Here is a 19673-nt window from a genome sequence, read left to right on the forward strand (position 1 = left end):
TTCCTCCATCCCTAGGGCTTCGAGGGGAGCGGCTGGGGTGCGGGAGAGGGGGCAGAAGAATGGGGCAGACGTGAGGAAAGACGCAGTGGGGCAGACAGCGAGGGAGAGGAAGGCAGGAATGGAGAGAAGAGAGCGCAGAGAGCGCAGAGAGTGCAGAGCGGGAGAAGGAGGCCTGGGAGGGCAGGGGAGGGCGCGACTGCGGCCCTGGGAACCGAGGCCGTCGGGCGCGGGGCGGCGGGCAGTGGCGGGAAGCGGGTGGAGCTGCCCGGCTCATCCGTGACCTCAGAGCCCCTGGCCCAGCTCCGCCCTGACGTCAGCCCTCCTCCGCCCCCGCCCGCATCGGTCTTCAAATGACCCCCGGGCTCCCGGGCCACAGCGAGACCCGGGAGCGAGGAGCAGGAGAGGAGCGCACGCTGGACCCGCAGCGATGACACAGGTGCGTGCGGGTCTGCCGGCACCTGTGCGACCACGTGGGTGGGGACCCCGGGCGCGCTGCTGTAGTGACGGCGACCCCCGCTGGGGCGTCCGGGTTCCATCCCCCCTTGTAGGTGGCCATCCCACCTGTAGTGTATGAGAGGGGACAGGCCCACGCTGATCCTGCAGTAAGCCCGCGTCCGTGTGCGGGGTGCGGCTGCGCGAGGCAGGGCTGTATTCGCTTGACATGGGGCCCGGATTTCTTCTGTTACGGCTGTTCAATAACTATGAAGTTGAACCAAATGAAATCGCGGCTATCTGGTCACGTTTGCCCTTTGAAAATGGTCATTTCATATGGCTCAACCTTAACTGTTACGGTTTTCTGAAACTCTGTCCCTTTGCTGGGACCCACGGGTGGGTGCTTAAGTGTTTGTGGCCCTGAGGGCATCCGATCCCTGGCTTAGCTCCTTTCTGCTCAAGGGGGTGTGTTTCCAAATTCACCTGTGTGGCTGTTGGTGAGAGTCTCAGGGTCACTAAGTTCTAAGAACAGAGGTTCTTAGAGGACATGAATGTTTTCTTTTGTGGGCACGCTCTGTGTGTCTCTTGGCAGAGACAGGAATATATGTGGGAATATATGTGTGGGGCTGTGTATGTGTGTTTCTGAGTGTTGACATTAGAGCCCTCCAGTGGTCCAGCTATCTCAGTGAACCCCAGCATGAATTGGGCCACCCTCCAGAAACTCAGGCAGGGCCAGGTTTGGATCAAAAGGACATAGAAGGAGAATTCCAGAAGTAATAATAATATGATTATTAATATTGAGTGATTACTATGCTAAAAACTCTACCTTATAGAAGTTAAAACTGTGTCCTATAATGTGAGCCACTTACATAGTTAAAAATTTTTTAGTGGCCACATTTTAAAAAGTAGAAAGAAAAAGATGAACTTAATTTCAATAATATATTTTATATAACCCAATGTATCAGGGGTCATCAAACTTTTTCTGTAGAAAGCTAGATAATCAATATTTAAGTTTTTTGTGTGCATATGGTCTCTCCTGCAACTACTCAACTTCGGTGTAGCATGAAATCAGCCATAAACAGTATGTAAACAGATGAGTGTGGCTGTGTGCCAGTAAAACTTGATTTAAGGATGCTGAAGTTTGAATGTCTAATTTTCATATGCCACAAAATATTCTTTTGACTTTTTTCACCCATTCAAAAATGTAAAAACTAGAGATGCCCAGCTGGCTCAGTTGGTAGAGCATATGACTCTTGATCTCCGGGTTGTAAGTTTGAGCCCCACACTGGGTGTAGAGATTACTTAAAAATAAAATCTTTGAAAAAACAAAAACAAAAATCCTAAAAACTAGTCTTAGCTTGCAGAGCTGTAGTGAAAAGGGTAGCAGGCATTTGGCCCGAGGGATGTAGGGTGCTGACCCTTGCTATCTCAGACATATCATATGCATGAATAGATGCATCAGACCATATTTACTACAAAGTAACATAAAACTTCATAACAAGATTTTTAAAACTGTCATTTCAGTATGCAACAATACAAATAATTTTTTAAAGATTTTATTTATTTATTCATGAGAGACAGAGAGAGAGAGAGAGAGGCAGAGACACAGGCAGAGGGGGAAGCAGGCTCCATGCAGGGAGCCTGATGTGGGACTTGATACTGGGTCTCCAGGATCACACCCTGGGCTGAAGATGGTGCTAAACCACTGAGCCACCTGGGCTGCCCCAATACAAATATTAATGAGATATTTAACTCTTTCTTTTCTCAACAAAGCCTTAAAAATCCAGATGTATAGCACACCTCACACAGATGCTATATACTTTCATTGGAGATACTTGATCTGGACCTCTATTTAGGTTTCATAAAATTGACAGGTGAAAAAGAAGCTTCACACACCCTACTTGTTTCAAACATACTTAAAAACTTTCCAATATTGAATCAAGTATCAGTTTCTATAGTTAAATATTTAAATAAAATTAAAAAGTCAGCTCCTCTGTCATACTGGCTGCTTTTCAAGCACCCAGTAGCTACATGTGGCTGGTGACTCCTGTATTGGACAACACAAGTCTGTATCCTAATGACTCATTTAACTCATAAAGAAGCCCATGAGATGGAAGCTGATGACACAGGAGGCAGTTTAGCTTAGAGGACCATGGAGCCAGACTGCCTGAGTGGCCTTGGGCAAGAGAATCACCTCACCTATGTAACAGGAACAAGTAACAGTATCTGCCACATTTGGAGCAGTACTTGATGTGTAGAAGGGGCTAAATCCCCAATTTACAAGACGAGAAAACAGAGTCATGTCTCTCTCTGATTCTGAGGTCTTCCAGCAATGTGTATTAGGCACTTGAGCCTGTTGGAGACCTGAGCAGTGAAGGAGACCATGGCCATGCCCTTGGGAAGTTGGAGAAAAGACTCCCCCTACCTGTGAGCTTCGTGACCTTGAGCAAGCCATTCTTCCTGACTAACCAGTCTTCAGTTTTGCTATGGGTATGATGGCACTGAAAACATTATCTGTTGCCTCCTGCACCCTCAGGCTCTCCTGGGGAGTAAAGCTTCAATATATAAGCTGATGGTTCAGTGACCAGATTCTTAGGGTTCAAACCCTAGCTTCTTTGCTATCCAGGTGTGACCTTGGGCAGGTTGCTGCATCTTTCTCTGACTCAGCTGCCTCATCTGTAAAATGGGGATGATTGTACCTACCTCATAGGGCTGTCGTGAGGACTAAATTAAATTAAATTAATAAAATAAAATAAAATAAAATAAAATAAAATAAAAGGCTTATCTGGTACATACCACATTGCATTATTTTTAAGATGATGATGATTAACAATCTCAACCCTAAGAAACCTCTGTGAGATGAGTGATTATTTCATGTACCACTAAGAAGCAGGAGGGGAGGAGAATCCTTATTAATTAAACATTCCTTCAGTGTAATCCTCGTGGATTGAAGAGCTGTTTAAAATGTGAGGAAATGTCCCAGATCGAGCTCCCCCCCCCAATTGGACACTCTGCGGGACACTTCTTCCTCTGCCTAGGTCTCTGCCTCTCTGTGTCTCTCATGAATATATAAATAAATCTTTAAAAAAAAATAATAATATAAAATGTGAGGAAATGGGTGCCTGGGTATCTCAGTGGTTGAGCCTCTGCTTTTGGCTCAGGTCATGATCCTGGGTTTCTGGGATCAGTCCCGCGTGGGGCTCCTCCCAGGGAGCCCACTTCTTCCTCTGCCTATGTCTCAGCCAATCTCTCTCTCTCTCAGGAATAAATTAAAATCTTTTTTTTTAATGTAGGGAAAAATATATTAGAATCAATATAATATAATCAGGCATCGAGCTTGCTGTTTGCCACAATTACTTTCATTGGTGAAAATAACTTTGCAGGGATCCCTGGGTGGCGCAGCCGTTTGGCGCCTGCCTTTGGCCCAGGGCGGGATCCTGGAGACGCGGGATCGAATCCCATGTCGGGCTCCCGGTGCATGGAGCCTGCTTCTCCCTCTGCCTGTGTCTCTGCTTCTCTCTCTCTCTCTCTCTCTCTGTGTGTGTGTGTGTGACTATCATAAATAAATAAAGAAAATAACTTTGCAGTACCCACAGGATTTTCTTTACAAAAAGGGGATGTTGTATTGACTTGGGGCGGGGGCGGGGAGGCATTCGGGGGAGACCTAGGTCTTCGCTTCCCGCTTCCCGGAGGAGGACTTCAGGACCCTTTCCCCTTTGCTATCCCCCAGCAGGAGCTGCCCAAGCCCACCCCGGCCGCCCGCCACTGCTCCGGCCTGGCCCGGCGAGTGCTGACCATCACCTTCGCGCTGCTCATCTTGGGCCTCATGACCTGGGCCTACGCCGCCGGGGTGCCGCTGGCCTCCGACCGCTACGGCCTCCTGGCCTTTGGTCTCTACGGGGCCTTCCTCTCCGCGCACCTGGTGGCGCAGAGCCTCTTCGCGTACCTGGAGCACCGGCGGGTGGCGGCGGCGGCGAGGCGGGCGGCAGCGCGGGGGCCCCTGGACGCGGCGGCGGCGCGCAGCGTGGCGCTGACCATCTCGGCCGTACCAGGAGGACCCTGCGTACCTGCGCCAGTGCCTGGCGTCCGCCCGCGCTCTGCAGTACCCGCGCGCGCGGCTGCGCGTCCTCATGGTGGTGGACGGCAACCGCCCCGAGGACCTCTACATGGTGGACATGTTCCGCGAGGTCTTCGCCGACGAGGACCCGGCCACCTACGTGTGGGACGGCAACTACCACCAGCCCTGGGAGCCGGCGGCGGCGGGCGCGGCAGGCGCGGGCGCCTACCGGGAGGTGGAGGCCGAAGACCCCGGGCGGCTGGCGGTGGAGGCGCTGGTGAGGACGCACAGGTGCGTGTGCGTGGCGCAGCGCTGGGGCGGCAAGCGCGAGGTCATGTACACGGCCTTCAAGGCGCTCGGCGACTCTGTGGACTACGTGCAGGTGAGTGCAAGGCGCCCGCGCGCACCGCCCGGACGGCCCGACGCCGGAGTAGGGCCGCCCCCCTTCTGTAGGATTCTTGGTTGGGTGCAGGGATTGGAAGGGGCCTCTTTCGGACTGTCTTTGTTTATCCAGCCATTCAGTGTAGGGACTCCTTCCGTCACTCGTTCATTCCTACATCCCTCTATCCGTCCACCCAATAAGGAGACGGCTCATTTGTTTCAGTCATTCGTGTAGTGACTCATTAATTCCTCCCTTTCTTCATTCATTCATCCTTCAGCTGCATACTCTTCCTTTCACTCCTACTCATACATTCTTTTTTAAATTGTTGTTGACATCACTCATACCTTCTTACATCCATCTTCCCAGTTGGAGGTCATTCGTTTATTTTATTCATTCATTTGTTGGATGCAGGCTCTTTCCTTCTCCCTCACCCACCCATCCATCCATCTAGTCATCCACCCAATCTAAAGATTTGTTCATTTATCCATCCAATGTAGAAGTCACTCATTGCTTTATTCATTCACCTTTTCAATGTAGAGATCTCTTCTTGTCCTCATCCAGTATAGGAATTGGTTCAGTAATGCACCACATTAGTTACCTATTGCTGCCTAACAAATGAAAACCACAAATTTGGCAGCTTGAAAGAAAACACTTATTATCTCCTAGTTTCCATGTCAGGAGTCTGGGCAGAGCTTAACTGGCTCTTCTGTTCCGGTACCATCAGGCCATGATCATGATGTCAGCTGGAGCTGGGTCGTATCTACAGCTCAGGGGCCTCTCCTAGGCTCCTATGTTTGTGGGCAGGGTTGATCTTCTTGTAGTTGTAAAACTTCTTCCAGGCAAGCAAGAAAAAGTCTCTAACTTCTAGACCTTCTTTTATAAAGGGCTCACCTGATTAGGCCAGACCCACCCAGGAGCTCTCAACAGATTAGGGATCTTAATTACATTGCAGAACTCCTTTACTATTTGTGTATTAGGTAATATAATCACAGGAGTTATGTGTCATCACTTTTGCCACATCCTATGGGTTAGAAGCAAGTTATAGATCTCACCCACATGCCAGAGGAAGGTATTGTACAAGGGTGTGGATCTTAGGGAGGCCATCTTGAAAGTGACTACAAAATTGGAAGTTAGGGCAGCCCTGGTGGCCCAGCAGTTTAGCGCCACCATCAGCCCGGGGTGTGATCCTAGAGTCCCGCGATCGAGTCCCATGTGGGTTCCCTGCATGGAGCCTGCTTCTGCCTCTGCCTGTGTCTCTGCCTCTCTGTCATAAATAAATAAATAAAATCTTTTTTAAAAATTGGAAGTTATGTTCAGATTGGGTGCAGTGTCCCAGCAGTTCCCTACCCTGTGATGTCCTCCCCTCAAGTACCAACCTGGCCTGATCCTGGCTCCTTCCACCCCACAGGTGTGTGACTCAGACACAAGGCTGGACCCCATGGCACTGCTGGAGCTGGTGCAGGTGCTGGACGAGGACCCCAGGGTAGGGGCCGTTGGGGGGGATGTGCGGATCCTTAATCCCCTGGACTCCTGGGTCAGCTTCCTAAGCAGCCTGCGGTACTGGGTGGCCTTCAATGTGGAGCGGGCTTGTCAGAGCTACTTCCACTGTGTGTCCTGCATCAGTGGTCCCCTAGGTGAGCAGGGGTAGGGCTGGGGAGGGCCATGGATAGAGTGGAGGGGGTGAGAGAGAGTCAGAATGGGATGTAATTGAGATTGAGGATGGAGCTGCAACAGGGATGGGGGATAGGGATGAGACTGGAAGTTGGAGGTGGGATGGTGTTTGGTGGGGTTGGAGGAAGGGTGTGGATGGGGATAGGGCTTGGGGCTGAGGAAAGGTTTGGGGGAAGAGAATGGGTTGGAGTTGGGAGTCAAGGACAGGGCTGGGGCCAAGTTTGGGGTTGGTGGTGGGTTTTTGGAAGGAGATGAGTAGGGAATAGGGCTGAGAATGGATATGGGGTTGATGATGGAGTTGGGATAGTTTTGCTGTCAAAGTGGATATGGGTCAGGGATAGGATTGGGGCAAATTTTGGGATGAGTGTGGGGTTGAGGAAGGATTGCTGTTGAGAATGGGATTGGGGCTGGAGTTGTCGCTGGAGACAGGGCTGAGGACAGGATTGAGATGGTTGAGGATGGGGCCAAAATTGGAGGTGAGTCGGGTTAGAGATAGGATGGGGGACAGTAGAGGCTGATGCTCCTGTTCTCCCCACCTCCACCCAGGCCTATACAGAAACAACCTCCTGCAGCAGTTCCTTGAGGCCTGGTACAACCAGAAGTTTCTGGGTACCCACTGTACCTTTGGGGATGACCGACACCTTACTAACCGGATGCTCAGCATGGGCTATGCCACCAAGTAAGCCGAGGGGATCAGGTGGTTGGGTGTGTGTGGAGGCCAGTGACTCTGTGTGTGTGTGTGTGTGTGTCTTTTGGGAATTCTCCAAATCCAAAGTATCTGGCAGGACAGTGGGCTCTACCAAGTGAGACATTAGGGGAGAATGGAAGATACTGGAAGGGGCAGGGTTGGCTGATTGTGTGACCCAGTGGACTCTACTAAGTGAGGCAAGGTGGGGGGTGGGGAATTCCACCTAGAAGGTACAACATGAGATGGGGCACAGTGGCTCTACCGCGGCCTCACAGATTACTCCGAGTGAGGTGGGAAGGGAGAGTGGGATCTAGTGGGAGAGTGAGCAAGAAGAATGGAGTACTTCAGGAAGAGTCGTAATCCAGTGAGACTGGGTCAGGTTCAGGGGAAAGAGATTCTACAAAACTAGGCCCTGTGAAAGGGCCGGAGAGAACTTAGGGTATACCAAAGGAACCCATGCATTCATTCACAAGGCAAATATTTATTACAAAGTGGGTTTTTAAAAGTTTAAGTAACCTCCATACCCAGTGTGGGGCTTGAACTCACAACCCCAAGATCAAGAGCGGCAGGCTCTTCCCATGTAACGAGCCAGGCGCCCCTCATTACAATGTTTTAGGCTCTGGGGATGCAGCCATTAACAAGAGACACAAATTCATGCTTACGCATACTGCTTACTAGGGAGACCATGACCAAGGAGTATCCAGTAGTACACTGGATAATGCACATGCCAGGAAAGGGGAGGTAGAGTCTGGAAGCAGGGAATGAAATGTTAACTAGGATGCCCTTCCTAGGCATAGAGGTTGGATATGATGCGGCCGGAACCCTAGCAAGGGAGAGAGCATCCGGGAAGGAGGACAGAGTGGTAATGGAGTGCACTCCAGAAAGGCTTACAGGCCACCCAAGCACTTTGAATGAAGACAGGGAGCCATGGGAGGACTGTGGACAGAGGGGTGATGTGTTGTTTAACAGGATGCCTCTGGCAGCTGTTTTGGGTACGGACTGCAGGAGACCAAGGGCAGGGCAGGGAGGCTCCTGAGGATGCCTGGCAGCCAGGGTTAAGAGACTGGACAACAGTGTCAAGTAATACCCGCGGGGAGAGAATAGTGGGACGCCTCCTAAGAAACGCAACTGTTAGCGGCCACCTGATGACATTCCAGGAGCAGGATTCTAGCCTTGTGTGGGCTTTGCCACACACTGGGTGGGGACTGACTAGGATGTCTGCTGCGGCTGCAGGAAGGAGGCTTGATGGGTCCCTTGAGCTCTAACACATGGGATGCCCTGGGTAGGAACAGCGCCTGGCTTATTCCTCACCACAGGGCCTGCCAGTAAGAGCAAGCGCTAGAGTATTCGTAACAGATTAGTGATAGCATTAGTAATAGGTCAGTAACTGTGACGATATTAGTAATGGCAGTAGTGATATTAGTCATAGCGCAAACCGTAGTAGTTGCTAATATTTATTGAGCAAGTACGACATACCATCCTAAGCACTTGGCCTCTAATCCCGATTCAGTTCTCACAACAGCCCTGTTAGGTAGGAATCCTGGTCAGTCCCATTTTACTTAGGAGAACATGAGGCCCAGGGAGGTCAAGAATGCTTGCAGCCCAGCAGTTGTCCGGCAGTGGCCTCTTCTGGCTCTAGTCTCTGTCCTGGCCACCGAGAGGGCCGTCCTGATGCCTGTCCTGTCCCTTCCATCCAGGTACACCTCCCGGTCCCGCTGCTACTCTGAGACTCCCTCTTCCTTCCTGCGCTGGCTGAGCCAGCAGACACGCTGGTCCAAATCATACTTCCGCGAGTGGCTGTACAACGCGCTCTGGTGGCACCGGCACCACGCGTGGATGACCTATGAGGCAGTGGTCTCGGGCCTCTTCCCCTTCTTCGTGGCGGCTACGGTGTTGCGGCTCTTCTATGCAGGCCGCCCATGGGCGCTGCTGTGGGTGCTGCTGTGCGTGCAGGGTGTGGCGCTGGCTAAGGCGGCCTTTGCGGCCTGGCTGCGCGGCTGCCCACGCATGGTGCTGCTCTCGCTCTACGCGCCGCTCTACATGTGCGGCCTCCTGCCCGCCAAGTTCCTGGCGCTGGCCACCATGAACCAGAGTGGCTGGGGCACCTCTGGCCGGCGGAAGCTAGCCGCCAACTACGTCCCCCTGCTGCCACTGGCCCTCTGGGCTTTGCTGCTCCTGGGGGGCCTGGTCCGCAGCTTGGTGCATGAGGCCCGGGCTGACTGGAGCGGCCCTTCCCGGGCTGCCGAGGCCCACCACCTGGCCGCAGGGGCTGGCGCCTACGTGGGCTACTGGGTGCTCATGCTGACGCTCTACTGGGTGGGTGTGCGGAGGCTCTGCCGGCGGCGCTCAGGTGGCTACAGAGTCCAGGTGTGAGTCTGGGTGTGCAGGGTGCCCACCCAGGGGACTTCAAGGGAGGCAAAAGAGGAAACCAGCAGGGGCCCCAGGAGCCACAGACTTGCTGGGTGATTCTCTGGGGCTCAGTTTCCCTCCTCTGTGAAGCGAGGGGGTGTTGACCCAAGATTCTTGAGGCTGGGACTTCAGGGTCTCTGGGAAGGGGGTATTTATTGATCAGGGCATGGATTTTTAGGGGTGGGGGACAAGGGTCTCCACATGCTGTCCTGGGGCCTGCTTTCTCCCTGTTTTTATTTAATATCCATTTGTACTGTGTGACTAGGATATAATAAAGAATTTTATTTATTTTCTCCTGAGTCTCCCCCTTTTCTTTGAGACCTGAGGGGTTATAGGGCTGAAGGTTGGGGACTTGTGGCTCTGTCCTAGGTGCCAGCTGTTTGAACCTAGAAGGGTCCTTCTTCGGGAAACAGGGATAATAATCCCATGGGTCGGAGATGTGAGGGTGAAAATTCTCAGCACAGATACTTAATGGAGTACCTGCTATGTGGTGACACTGTTAGGTACTGAGGAGGGCCTTTTCCTGGTCTACTTGGCTGCTCTCTAAGAAAGGGAAGCCATACCTCATCTCCTCAAACCCCTAGCACCTCACCCTTACTTTGCTTTCCATCTCACTGAGAAAACAAAAGTGACAAGAAAAAAACCAGTCCCACCTGCATATCTTTCCACTGATCTCCATCTGTGCCCACACAGGCCACACCTTCCTCATTACTGACCGCAAACTGACTGTGCTCCAATGCCAGCCCATCCCACTGGGGCATTAAGTCTCATGCCTTCAGGTCTACTCAAAGATCTCACTCCTTCCATTCTTCCCACATCATCAATTCTTCCCTCCCCATGAGGTCTTTCCCACCAGCATCCAAATGTGCTATCACTCTGTGACTTTTAGGACACCCTGTCTTGACCTATTTCCTCCTGAGCTACTGTTTTTTTTTTTTTTTTTTCCTTTTTTCAAAGTAATCTCTCCCCCTCAGTGGGGCTCAAACTCATGACCAGGAGATCAAGATCTTTTGCATGCTCCACCGACTGAGCCAGCTAGATGCCCCATACTGTTTCATTTCTAACAGCAAAACTCCTTGAGAGCTGTTTATCTTTGTCTCCAATTTCTCTTCCACAAAGTTCAGCCACATTAAGTGCCTAATTCAATGGTCTTTAGTAACTTTATAGACTCCTGCAGCCATTACCATAATCTAATTTTAGAACATTTTCATCACCCCCCAAAAGGAACTCCACATTCACTGGCAGTCACTTGCATTCCTCACCCCGAACCCACCTCCATGCCCTAGGCAACCACAATCTATGCTTTATCTCCACAGATTTGTCTCTTCTGGACATTTCACATAAATGGAATCATGCAATATATATTTTTTTGTGACACAAAGTTCATCTGTGTTGTTGCATGTATCATTGGCTCATTCCCTTTTACTTCCAAATAATATTCCTCTGTAGGGATATATTACATTTGGTTTACACATTTATCAGTCGATGGATATTTGGGATGTTTCCATTTTTTGGCTGTTGTGAATAATGCTATAGACATTCACAGACACGTTTCTGTGTGAACAGAAACTGTGTGTTAGATGTGTCTTAGATTCTCTGTGTGTTAGATTCTCTCAGGTGGGCTTCTCTAGGAGTGGAGTTGCTGAGTCATATGGTGGTCCTGTTTAATTCTTAAGAAACTGACAGGTGGTTTTCACAGCGCCTGTACCATTTTATATTCCCATTAGCAAAGTAGGAGGGTTCTGATTTCCCTATATTGTCACCAACATTTGTTATCACCTGATTTTGTTTAAAAAAGATTTTATTTGAGAGAGACAGTGAACATGAGTAAGGTGAGGAGTAGAGGGAGAGGGAAAAGCAGACTCTGCTGAGCAGGGAGCCCAAGGCGAGGCTTGATTCCAGGACCCTGGGATCATGACCTGAGCCCAAGGCAGATGCTTAACCAACTAAGCCACTCAGGTGCCCCTCACCTGACTTTTTGATTATAGCCTCCCAGGGGGTGTGAAATGGTATCTCATTGTGGCTTTGATTTGCATTTCTCTGATGACTAGTGTTGCCTCCCACTGACTTTCAAATCCATGCCAATCAGATGGCTCCCAGCCATGGCTCTTTGGAAATGGCTCCAGTCAAGTTTATCAGTGATGTCCATGTTGCTGAAACCAATGGCCAATTCTCAGGCCTCCTCTCTCATGATGCAGCAGCATCTGACCAGCTGATCACTCTCTTCTTGAAGTGCTTTCTTCATTTGGCTTTCAGGGATGCCACAGCTGCCTTCTCAGCTTCTCATGGTTCAAATGGCTTAACTTTGGAGAAACTTCCTCCTATCCACTTCTCTTACGGATTTACACTCATTTCCTCTGTGCATTCAGTGGCATGGCTCTGAAACTTTTTTTTTTAATTTTTTATTTATTTATGATAGTCACACAGAGAGAGAGAGAGGCAGAGAGACATAGGCAGAGGGAGAAGCAGGCTCCATGCACCGGGAGCCCGACGTGGGATTCGATCCCGGGTCTCCAGGATCGCGTCCTGGGCCAAAGGCAGGCGCTAAACCGCTGCGCCACCCAGGGTTCCCATGGCTCTGAAACTTGTATCTTCAGATCAGACCTCACTCCAGAATTCCCGACTTGTATACCCAATTGCCTCCAAGTCACTTCCTCATCACCAGACCCAACGCCTCATCTGTCCTCCTCTTCCTCCCTCCTTGAAACCTTCCAAGAAAACTGCTCCTCCCACAGCATCCGTTATCTCAGTAAACAGAACTCTGACATTCTAGCTGCTCACATCAAAAATGCTAGAACTGCACTGCACACAACATATCCCCTACCACAGAGGACTATTTAATTTTTTTAATTCATTCTTTGATGACGTCAATCAGTCATGAAACCATTTACCAAGTATGTACTGAATTACACATTTTGCCAGGTTTGCAAATGCAGAAATGAGTAAGAGGCAGCCCCTGCCTTCCAGGAGCTCCTTGTCAAGTAAACAAAGAGTGTGATCCAGAGTTACACAAAGACACATGCCTCTGTGATTTCTATTTTCACAGCTGAGGGACAACTTAAATTATTAAAGCTATAAAAGATTATAAATTTAGATCCTCAGTTGCACTGGCCACATCTGACCCACTTCATGGCCACAGGTAGCTGGTAGCCACCACAATGGACAGTACATATCTAGAACATTGCCATCATGGCAGAGGATTCTACTGGACCCTCTGCTGCCCTGACCATGGACACTGCCCCTTCTCTTTTCTTCCTCTCACACCTAACATTCCAATCTATCAGCGAACCCCACTGATCCTACCTTCAGGACAGATCTAGAGCTCCTCACTGTCAGGGGCACCTGGGAGGCTCAGTCAGTTAAGTATCTGCTTTTGGCTCAGGTCGTGATCCTGGGGTCCTGGGATCGAGCCCCACATTGGGCTTCCTGCTTGGTGGGGAGTCTGCTTCTCCCTCTCATGCTCTGCTCTCTCTCAAATAGATAAAATTTTTAAAAAAGAAAAAAAAAAAAACCAAAAACCCAAACTCGTCACTGTCACCACAGTTGTCCCTGAGCTGCATCTCCTTCCCAAATTATAGCTGTCTAGATTATCACAGCACCTCATAGTGGTTCCTGCCCCCTACAGTTCATTGTCCATGCAGTAGCCATACAAATCAAATCAAATCATGACTTTCCTGGCCTCAAAAACTGCCCATTACTCTCATCTTAGAGGGAAATCCAGACCTTACAGTGGCCAAGGTCCTGCACATTCTCTCTGACTTCATTGTGTACTCGTTTCCTAAAGTCCTGCTCCAGATGCCTCCTGGCCACGTCTCCAATATTAGGTGCACTAGAGGGATTTTGCCCTTGCCGTTTCTCATTTGATCCGTGTCTTATTTTGTTTAATTTTCTTTTTATTGTCTGACCATCCATTACAATCTAAACTCCACAGGCACCTGGCTAGCTCAGTCAGTTAAGCATCTGACTCCTGATTTCATCTCAGGTCATGATTTCAGGGATATGAAATTGAGCCCCATGTCGGGCTCCACAAGATTCTTTCTCTACCTCTGTGCACTAGCCCCTCAAAGAATCTAAACTCCTTTAGGGAGCAGATTTTTGTCTATTGTGATTTTTTTTTTAAAGATTTTATTTATTTGTTCATGAGAGACACACAGAGAGAGGCAGAGATACAGGCAGAGAGAGGAGCAGGCTCCCCATGGGACTCGATCCCAGCACCCCGGGATCACAACCGTAGCCAAAGGCAGACACACAACTACTGAACCATCCCAGCACCCCATCTGTTCTGATTTCTTCACTGCTGTCTCTACAGTGCCTTGAAAATGCCTGGCACATAGAAGTACTCAGTAAAAAAAAAAAAAAAAAAAAAAAAGAAGTACTCAGTAAATATTCTCTGAATGAATGAAGGAGTGAGCAAAGGGGAATATATTAGTGAACAAGAATGAGCAGATGCCCAGAAGTAACTTATCTTTTAGGTGAGAAGACACAAACCAAAATAAAAAACACAGGTTGACATCAAGTCCCATGAGTAAAATGCACAAGTGAAAATAGAGAGGGGGATGTCAGCTGACAGGGAGGGAAATGGTCAGTGAAGATGACATTTGAGCTGGGACCTGTGCAGTGAGAGGGAGGTAGCTTTGTGAGTTTCACAGTCAAGTCACATCAAGTATGAAGAACATCATGTGCAAAGGCTGGAACGTGGGACTGAGCTTTGCATGTTCAAGAGACAAAAAAAATGACTAGTGGGGCCAGAGAGTAAAGAGGACAAAAAAAGGGAGGTGGAGTCCAGCTGCCTGCCAGACACAGAGTTGTCAGAGGGATGAAATTGGTTAATACATGTAAAGGTTTTTCAGAGGAAATCATAAGTGAGTTTAGACACAGAAGGGAGAAAACGTGATTCTAGGCAGGAAACAACAGCGAACCAGGTCCTGGAGAGGGTGACAAGAATCATGACAAATTTAAGGAATAAGCAAAGGCCAGACAAACTGCAGGGTGGAAAGATCTACCCATGACGCCTGCAGGGTAGAAAGACAAGGCTCACCAGATCAGCAAGGCCCAGAACCTGGGGCATCTTGGAGGCCCTAACAGGGAACTGGATTTTGTTCCAGCGGCAATAGAGAGCTAAAGGGTTTTGAGCAAAGGAGTGACCCGATCAGACATACTTCAAAATATTCCCCTGGCTGCTATGTGGAGGATGGACTGTAGTGCACTGAGTGGAGGCAGGGAGGTGAGTGGAGATGCTGCTGGAATAACCCAGGCAAGAGATGATGGTAACTGGGACCACAGAGAGAGGGTGGCTGCACAAGATGTTTAGGAGTTAAAAAGGCTGAGGCATGGAAGTAGAAGTGGAGGAGGAATTAAACTCTTAGGTTTCCAGTTGAGCAGCTGGGTGGTTGGTGGTACCCTCAGTAGGAAAGCCTTGGGGAGGAACAGGCTCTCAAAGAGACAACAAGGACTCCATTTGAGTGTGTGCTCTGCAGGTTGAAATGTCAAAGAGACTGCCAGAAATCTGGGGAGGGGCCTGAGCTTGTACCCAAAGTCCTCAGCACAGAACGTTGCACTGTGTCAGCTCTACACGTTACTGTTATTAGGGGAATATTCACCTGGGTATATTTGTGGTCTGGTGCCCCTCCTTCTACCTTCATTAGTAGTGAACACCTTCAAAGATGAGGTAATCTAGAGAGCTGACATATATTCTTTATTATAGGAATGAAAACAGGATAAGAAAGTGAGAAAAAGATACCTTTGTTAGTTGCCCTGGAAGTACCATCGAAAGAACATCCTGGGGAAACAAGGAGGTACTTGTGTTAGGGGGAAAGGTTGGGGACTAGATATATGGGTCACAAAGGTAGATAAGGCCTGCACTCTTGGATCTGAGGGAAAAGGGCCTGGTGGCCTGGGGGCCTGGACTCCTGGGTCTGAGGGTCTAGACTACTGGGTCTGAGGATGGAGGGCACTGGGGACCTACACTTCTAGGTCTGAGGGAGGACTGGATCTGAGGGAGGAGGGGCTGGGGGCCTGTACTCTTGGATCTGAGGGCAGAAGGGTCTGAGGGAGGAGGTGACTGGGGACCTGGACTCCTGGATCTGAGGGAGAAAGGGGCTGGGGGCCTAGATTCTTGGGTTGGAGGGAGGAGGGGGCTGGGGGCCTAGACTCTTAGATCTGAGGGAGGAAGGGTCTGAGGGAGGAGGTGGCTGGGGACCTGGACTCCTGGGTATGAGGGAGGAGAGGGCTGGGGCCTGGACTCCTGGATTTAAGGGTGCAGGACACCAGGTCTGAGGAAGGAAAGCAGATAGATACTGGGACCCCCGGGTCCCTGGGACTTACCACACCACAAGCGTCGCACTGGCTGATGCTAAGGCCGCGGCGGCGGCGAGCAGACACTGGTTGCTGGGCGTCAGAGCCCCGGAACTGGCCAGCAGCTCGCCCAGGCTTGGCCTCCAAGATTCGATCATCTCCGCCTCCCGGGGCGCCCAGTCCAGCACTTTCCGAAAGGAGACCTGCAGCTTGGTCTCCCCACGCGGGGGCGCACCTGTCACTGCGGAGGCGCGCACGTCAGTCGCGCGCGAGCCCCACCCCTCGCAGAGCCCCCCTCCCCGCGCAGCCCCGCCCGCACCGTTAAGAAAGAAATAGACCCGCGCCACGGGGAACTGGTCTTGCGAGATCTCGCAGCAGTAGGTCCCGCGGTGCTTGGGCTGCACCGGCCGGATCCGCACCAGGGGTCCTCGGGCCTGCAGGATGTCTCGGAAGTAGGACTGGTCCTGCGTCCGGACCTGCGAGACGCTCGGGCTGAAGCAGCCGGAGGAGAGGAGCCTCGCCCGAGCCCAGGTCAGATCCTCTCGGCCGGGTGTTGCCGAACCACCGTGCTCAAGTCCCGCCCCGAGCTAGGCCACGCCTTCTCGAGCCCTGGCCCCGCCCCACCCCCTTTTTCGCTGACCCTTCACGCATGACCACGCCCCTCCAAGCCGCCTCCCGAGCCTCGCCTGCGCTTCCAAATCCCCGGACCTTCCCCGGGCACGAAGCCTGAATCTAGCCCGAGCTCCCCTGCGTCCTGACCCCCATTTTCTAGAAAACCAAAACCCGCCTCCCACACCCTTCGCGCTGGCCCCGCTCCGACTCACACCTCCTCCTGCGAACTTCCAGGAATACGTGATTTCCTCCTTAGGCAGCGAGAAGTTCACAGAGCAAGAGAACTTAGCCTGTTGACCTCGAGTCACTGTCAAGTCCTGGACTGCAGACAGGTCCGCGTCACCGCCCGAGCCCGCCCCGTCCGGCCCAGCCCCTTTGCCGGCTCAGCTCCCGTCCCTCCGGTTCGTCCGGTTCCTGCCCCTTGCAGGCTCCGCCCCTCACCTGGGCAATCCAGCGAGAGTTCGCACACGTCGGAGTAGCACCCGCGGCAGCGGAAACTCCGGCTCGCCTCCTGGACCCCTGTGGGACGGAAGCGCTGCACCTGGGATCCATCCGTGTTCCCCGCCCTGGTCCCTTGGGCCAACTTAAGTGTGTTAAGCCTCCCGGGCTCTAACGGCCAGACAAGCCCTGGGCGCCGCCTTCCCTGTTCTCCCTGGCTGGCTCTCAAAACTCTCCGGCCTCTAGGACTCCTATTGGCTCGCTTTTGCTTTCGGACCCGCCTTGTATGAGATTTGTGAGCAATATCTGGTCTAATTACTCTTGTTCAGGGCTCTTATTGGTCTTCCACTCGAAGTCACAGGTGTCGCGCCCAACCACCCGCCTTCCCACTCGGTTCCGAGCTTTGAACGAAGTGCTTACCGCAGGGAGGGATGCAGGCCTCGACTGTGGAGAGAGAGGAAGCGTTACTACCCTGGAGGAAAGTGCGCATCCGAAACTCCCCCACGGGATAGGCTAACTGGGCCAGGTGGCGTTCCTCCGGGGGGCGGTGCCAGGTCTGGTACCGCCCACCCCAGGGGCGGAGCCAAGCCTGCTGCTTTCCTCCTGCAGGCGGGGCCAGGACTGCTGCCCGCTAAGGTCAGGCGCCGGCCTGAGGCTTACTAGGGATTCGGGGCCAACCCAGGTGTAGTTCAGTGAGGGGGCGGGGCAGTGCCCTGGGCCATAGTTTCAGGGGAGGCAGCCCGGTTGGAAAGGAAACGTCACAAAGTGCACGGGGCCAGACTGAGACCCGGGCTGATCTGGGACAGGACTATCGGAAGATGGGGTCCTAGCTGGAAACCTTCCGTTGAAGCAGGGACCTGATCCTAGAGAGGTCCTCGCAGGGGAAGATGCTGTGTCAGGAGTGACCCTCCAAGGGACGTGGCTCGGAGGGACTGGGCCGAAAGGAGAGAGAGGATGGCTGGCTCAGGAGTTTTGTGTGTGTGTGTGTGTGTGTGTGTGTGTGGTGTGTGCGCGCACAGCCCAGCTTCTTTTACCTTCTTTAAGCTTCTTAATAACTTCCTGCATTTTCTTCGCAGCGTTGGGAAAAGCAACCTTAAAGGAGCCTAGAAGGGGGAGGGGCCCTTGTAAGTAAAAACCCACCTCCAAGGCCGGTCAGTTGCTATTGCAGTGTTCCTCTCTTCCACAGCCACTCCCCATCCCCTCATCTCATCTCCCACTCTGTCTACCTGGAAGACTGACAGATCCCCAGGCCTCCTCCGGTCTGCTTCTGAACTCTCTGTGACTGAACTACTCTGCCTTCTCTGCATTGATCTTGTTGGAGGGAAAGGGGAGGATGGAGATCAAATTCCTCACCAAGTTCTGCTAGGCCCTACATGATCTGGTCTAGTTTCCTCTATTCCATCCGTTGCCCATCTTTCATTTCCCCTAGTATGAAAACAACCATATTCTCTAGCACCTCAGGACCTTAGCACATGGGGGCTCTTTCTAGCCCATCTTCCCCCCCATCCCACTCATCCTTCATCTCCTACCTCGCGTCATCTCCTTTGAGATTTTCCCTGACCATAAATCTAATCTAATCCATGTGCCCCTATTTTTGTCTATCAAGGTGTTCCATCCATCCCAGAGTTCTCGCTAGTTTACAACTGTGTGTGTGTATATCACACAGTGATCATCTCAGTCTGTCTCTTCAGGGAATAAACATATCATTCTTCAGTGCTGTATCCCCACAACCCAGAGAGGGCCCTGAGTCTTAGAAAGTGCTCACTAAGTATATGTAGAATGAATTCCAGGATCCAGCTGGAATGGAGATCACAACTGGTGGCCCGTGGCTCCAGTCCATCCCTTGAATGTGTTATATTTGGACTGGAAAGTATTTTTTAAAATGAACCAGTTTCCATCATATAAAATTTGGGAAAGTCACCATAAAATGTTTGGCATCTCTTTTTAGAAAAGTGGAAGAGCTATAATACAAGAGACTATATTTTCATGAGGCAGCAATTAGCTAGAGCTTAGTGGCAGCCACCCCCTTTACACAGGGCATGCACCTGCCACTTCCACACGGTCTCCAGACTTTATTAATTTAAATTTTCTTTTACTCTCTTTATCTCTGTTCTTACGGGTGTTGGAGTTTTGACCATTGGAATGGCCTCCAAACTGTAAGGTTTTGTGGCTCTTCCCAAAGTGGATGGGTGGCCACTTATTTACCAGTGGAGGTGGTTCTGGAAATTAGAAATGTGGGAGATGTGCGGTGCCTGGGTGGCTCCTTTGGTTAAGCATCCAAGTCTTCTAACTCTTGATTTTGGCTGAGGTCATGATCTCAGGGTCATGAGACTGAGCCCTGCATTGGACTCCAAGCTCAGTGCAGGCATGCATATAGCGTGCTCTCACTCAAATAAACAAACAAACAAAAATTTTTTTAAAAGAAATGTGGCAGGTGTTATGCACCGAATTGTGTCCCTCTCAAATTCATAATGCTAAAGCCCTAACTCCAGGACCTGGGGCTATGACTTGGAGATACAGCCTTAAAGAGGTAATTAAGTTAAAATGAGATCAGGGTGGGCTCGGGTCCAGTATCACATTGCTTATAAGAGGAAATCTGGATACAGACACACAGAGGGAAGATCATGTGACCAGGGGGAGAGAAGATGGTCATCTACCAGCCAAAGAGGGAGGCCTCAGAAGGAACCAAA

At 51.0% G+C, this 19673-nt stretch overlaps 2 protein-coding genes and 1 long non-coding RNA gene across 9 annotated transcripts in view; 2 read left to right on the plus strand and 1 right to left on the minus strand.

The window, feature by feature from the left end:
* Positions 1–52: 52 nt before the first annotated feature.
* HAS1 (hyaluronan synthase 1) lies at positions 53–9932 on the plus strand. The gene is given in 6 exon segments (XM_035705896.2): positions 53–436; positions 4163–4477; positions 4479–4871; positions 6280–6505; positions 7089–7221; positions 8928–9932. Coding segments are annotated over 6 exon segments (1752 nt in total). The 5' UTR covers positions 53–427; the 3' UTR covers positions 9604–9932.
* Positions 7696–19673, minus strand: part of SPACA6 (sperm acrosome associated 6) — a 16490-nt gene continuing 4512 nt past the window's right edge. The window contains exons 3-10 of one of the 7 annotated variants that reach the window (XM_049093436.1): positions 18018–18086; positions 17404–17427; positions 16987–17064; positions 16758–16867; positions 16253–16409; positions 15964–16174; positions 15380–15418; positions 7696–9776 (exon numbers count right to left, since the gene is read on the minus strand). In XM_049093436.1, coding sequence (XP_048949393.1) covers positions 15385–15418; positions 15964–16174; positions 16253–16409; positions 16758–16867; positions 16987–17064; positions 17404–17427; positions 18018–18086 — 683 coding nt within the window. In that variant the 3' untranslated portion in view covers positions 7696–9776; positions 15380–15384. Of the gene's footprint in view, positions 9777–11422; positions 12025–15313; positions 15419–15963; positions 16175–16252; positions 16426–16757; positions 16868–16986; positions 17065–17403; positions 17428–18017; positions 18087–19673 lie in introns of those variants that run through there. The other 6 variants (XM_025421425.3, XR_007401945.1, XM_025421426.3 and 3 more) reach the window with 6 other exon arrangements.
* LOC118352275 (uncharacterized) overlaps positions 16326–19673 on the plus strand; it is a 27702-nt gene continuing 24354 nt past the window's right edge. Inside the window, exon 1 of the long non-coding RNA XR_007401947.1 lies at positions 16326–16464. This is a non-coding gene — a long non-coding RNA (uncharacterized LOC118352275). The remainder of the gene's footprint in view (positions 16465–19673) is intronic.

This window comes from Canis lupus, chromosome 1 (genome assembly GCF_003254725.2).
Source record: "Canis lupus dingo isolate Sandy chromosome 1, ASM325472v2, whole genome shotgun sequence".
Taxonomy (NCBI): domain Eukaryota; kingdom Metazoa; phylum Chordata; class Mammalia; order Carnivora; family Canidae; genus Canis; species Canis lupus.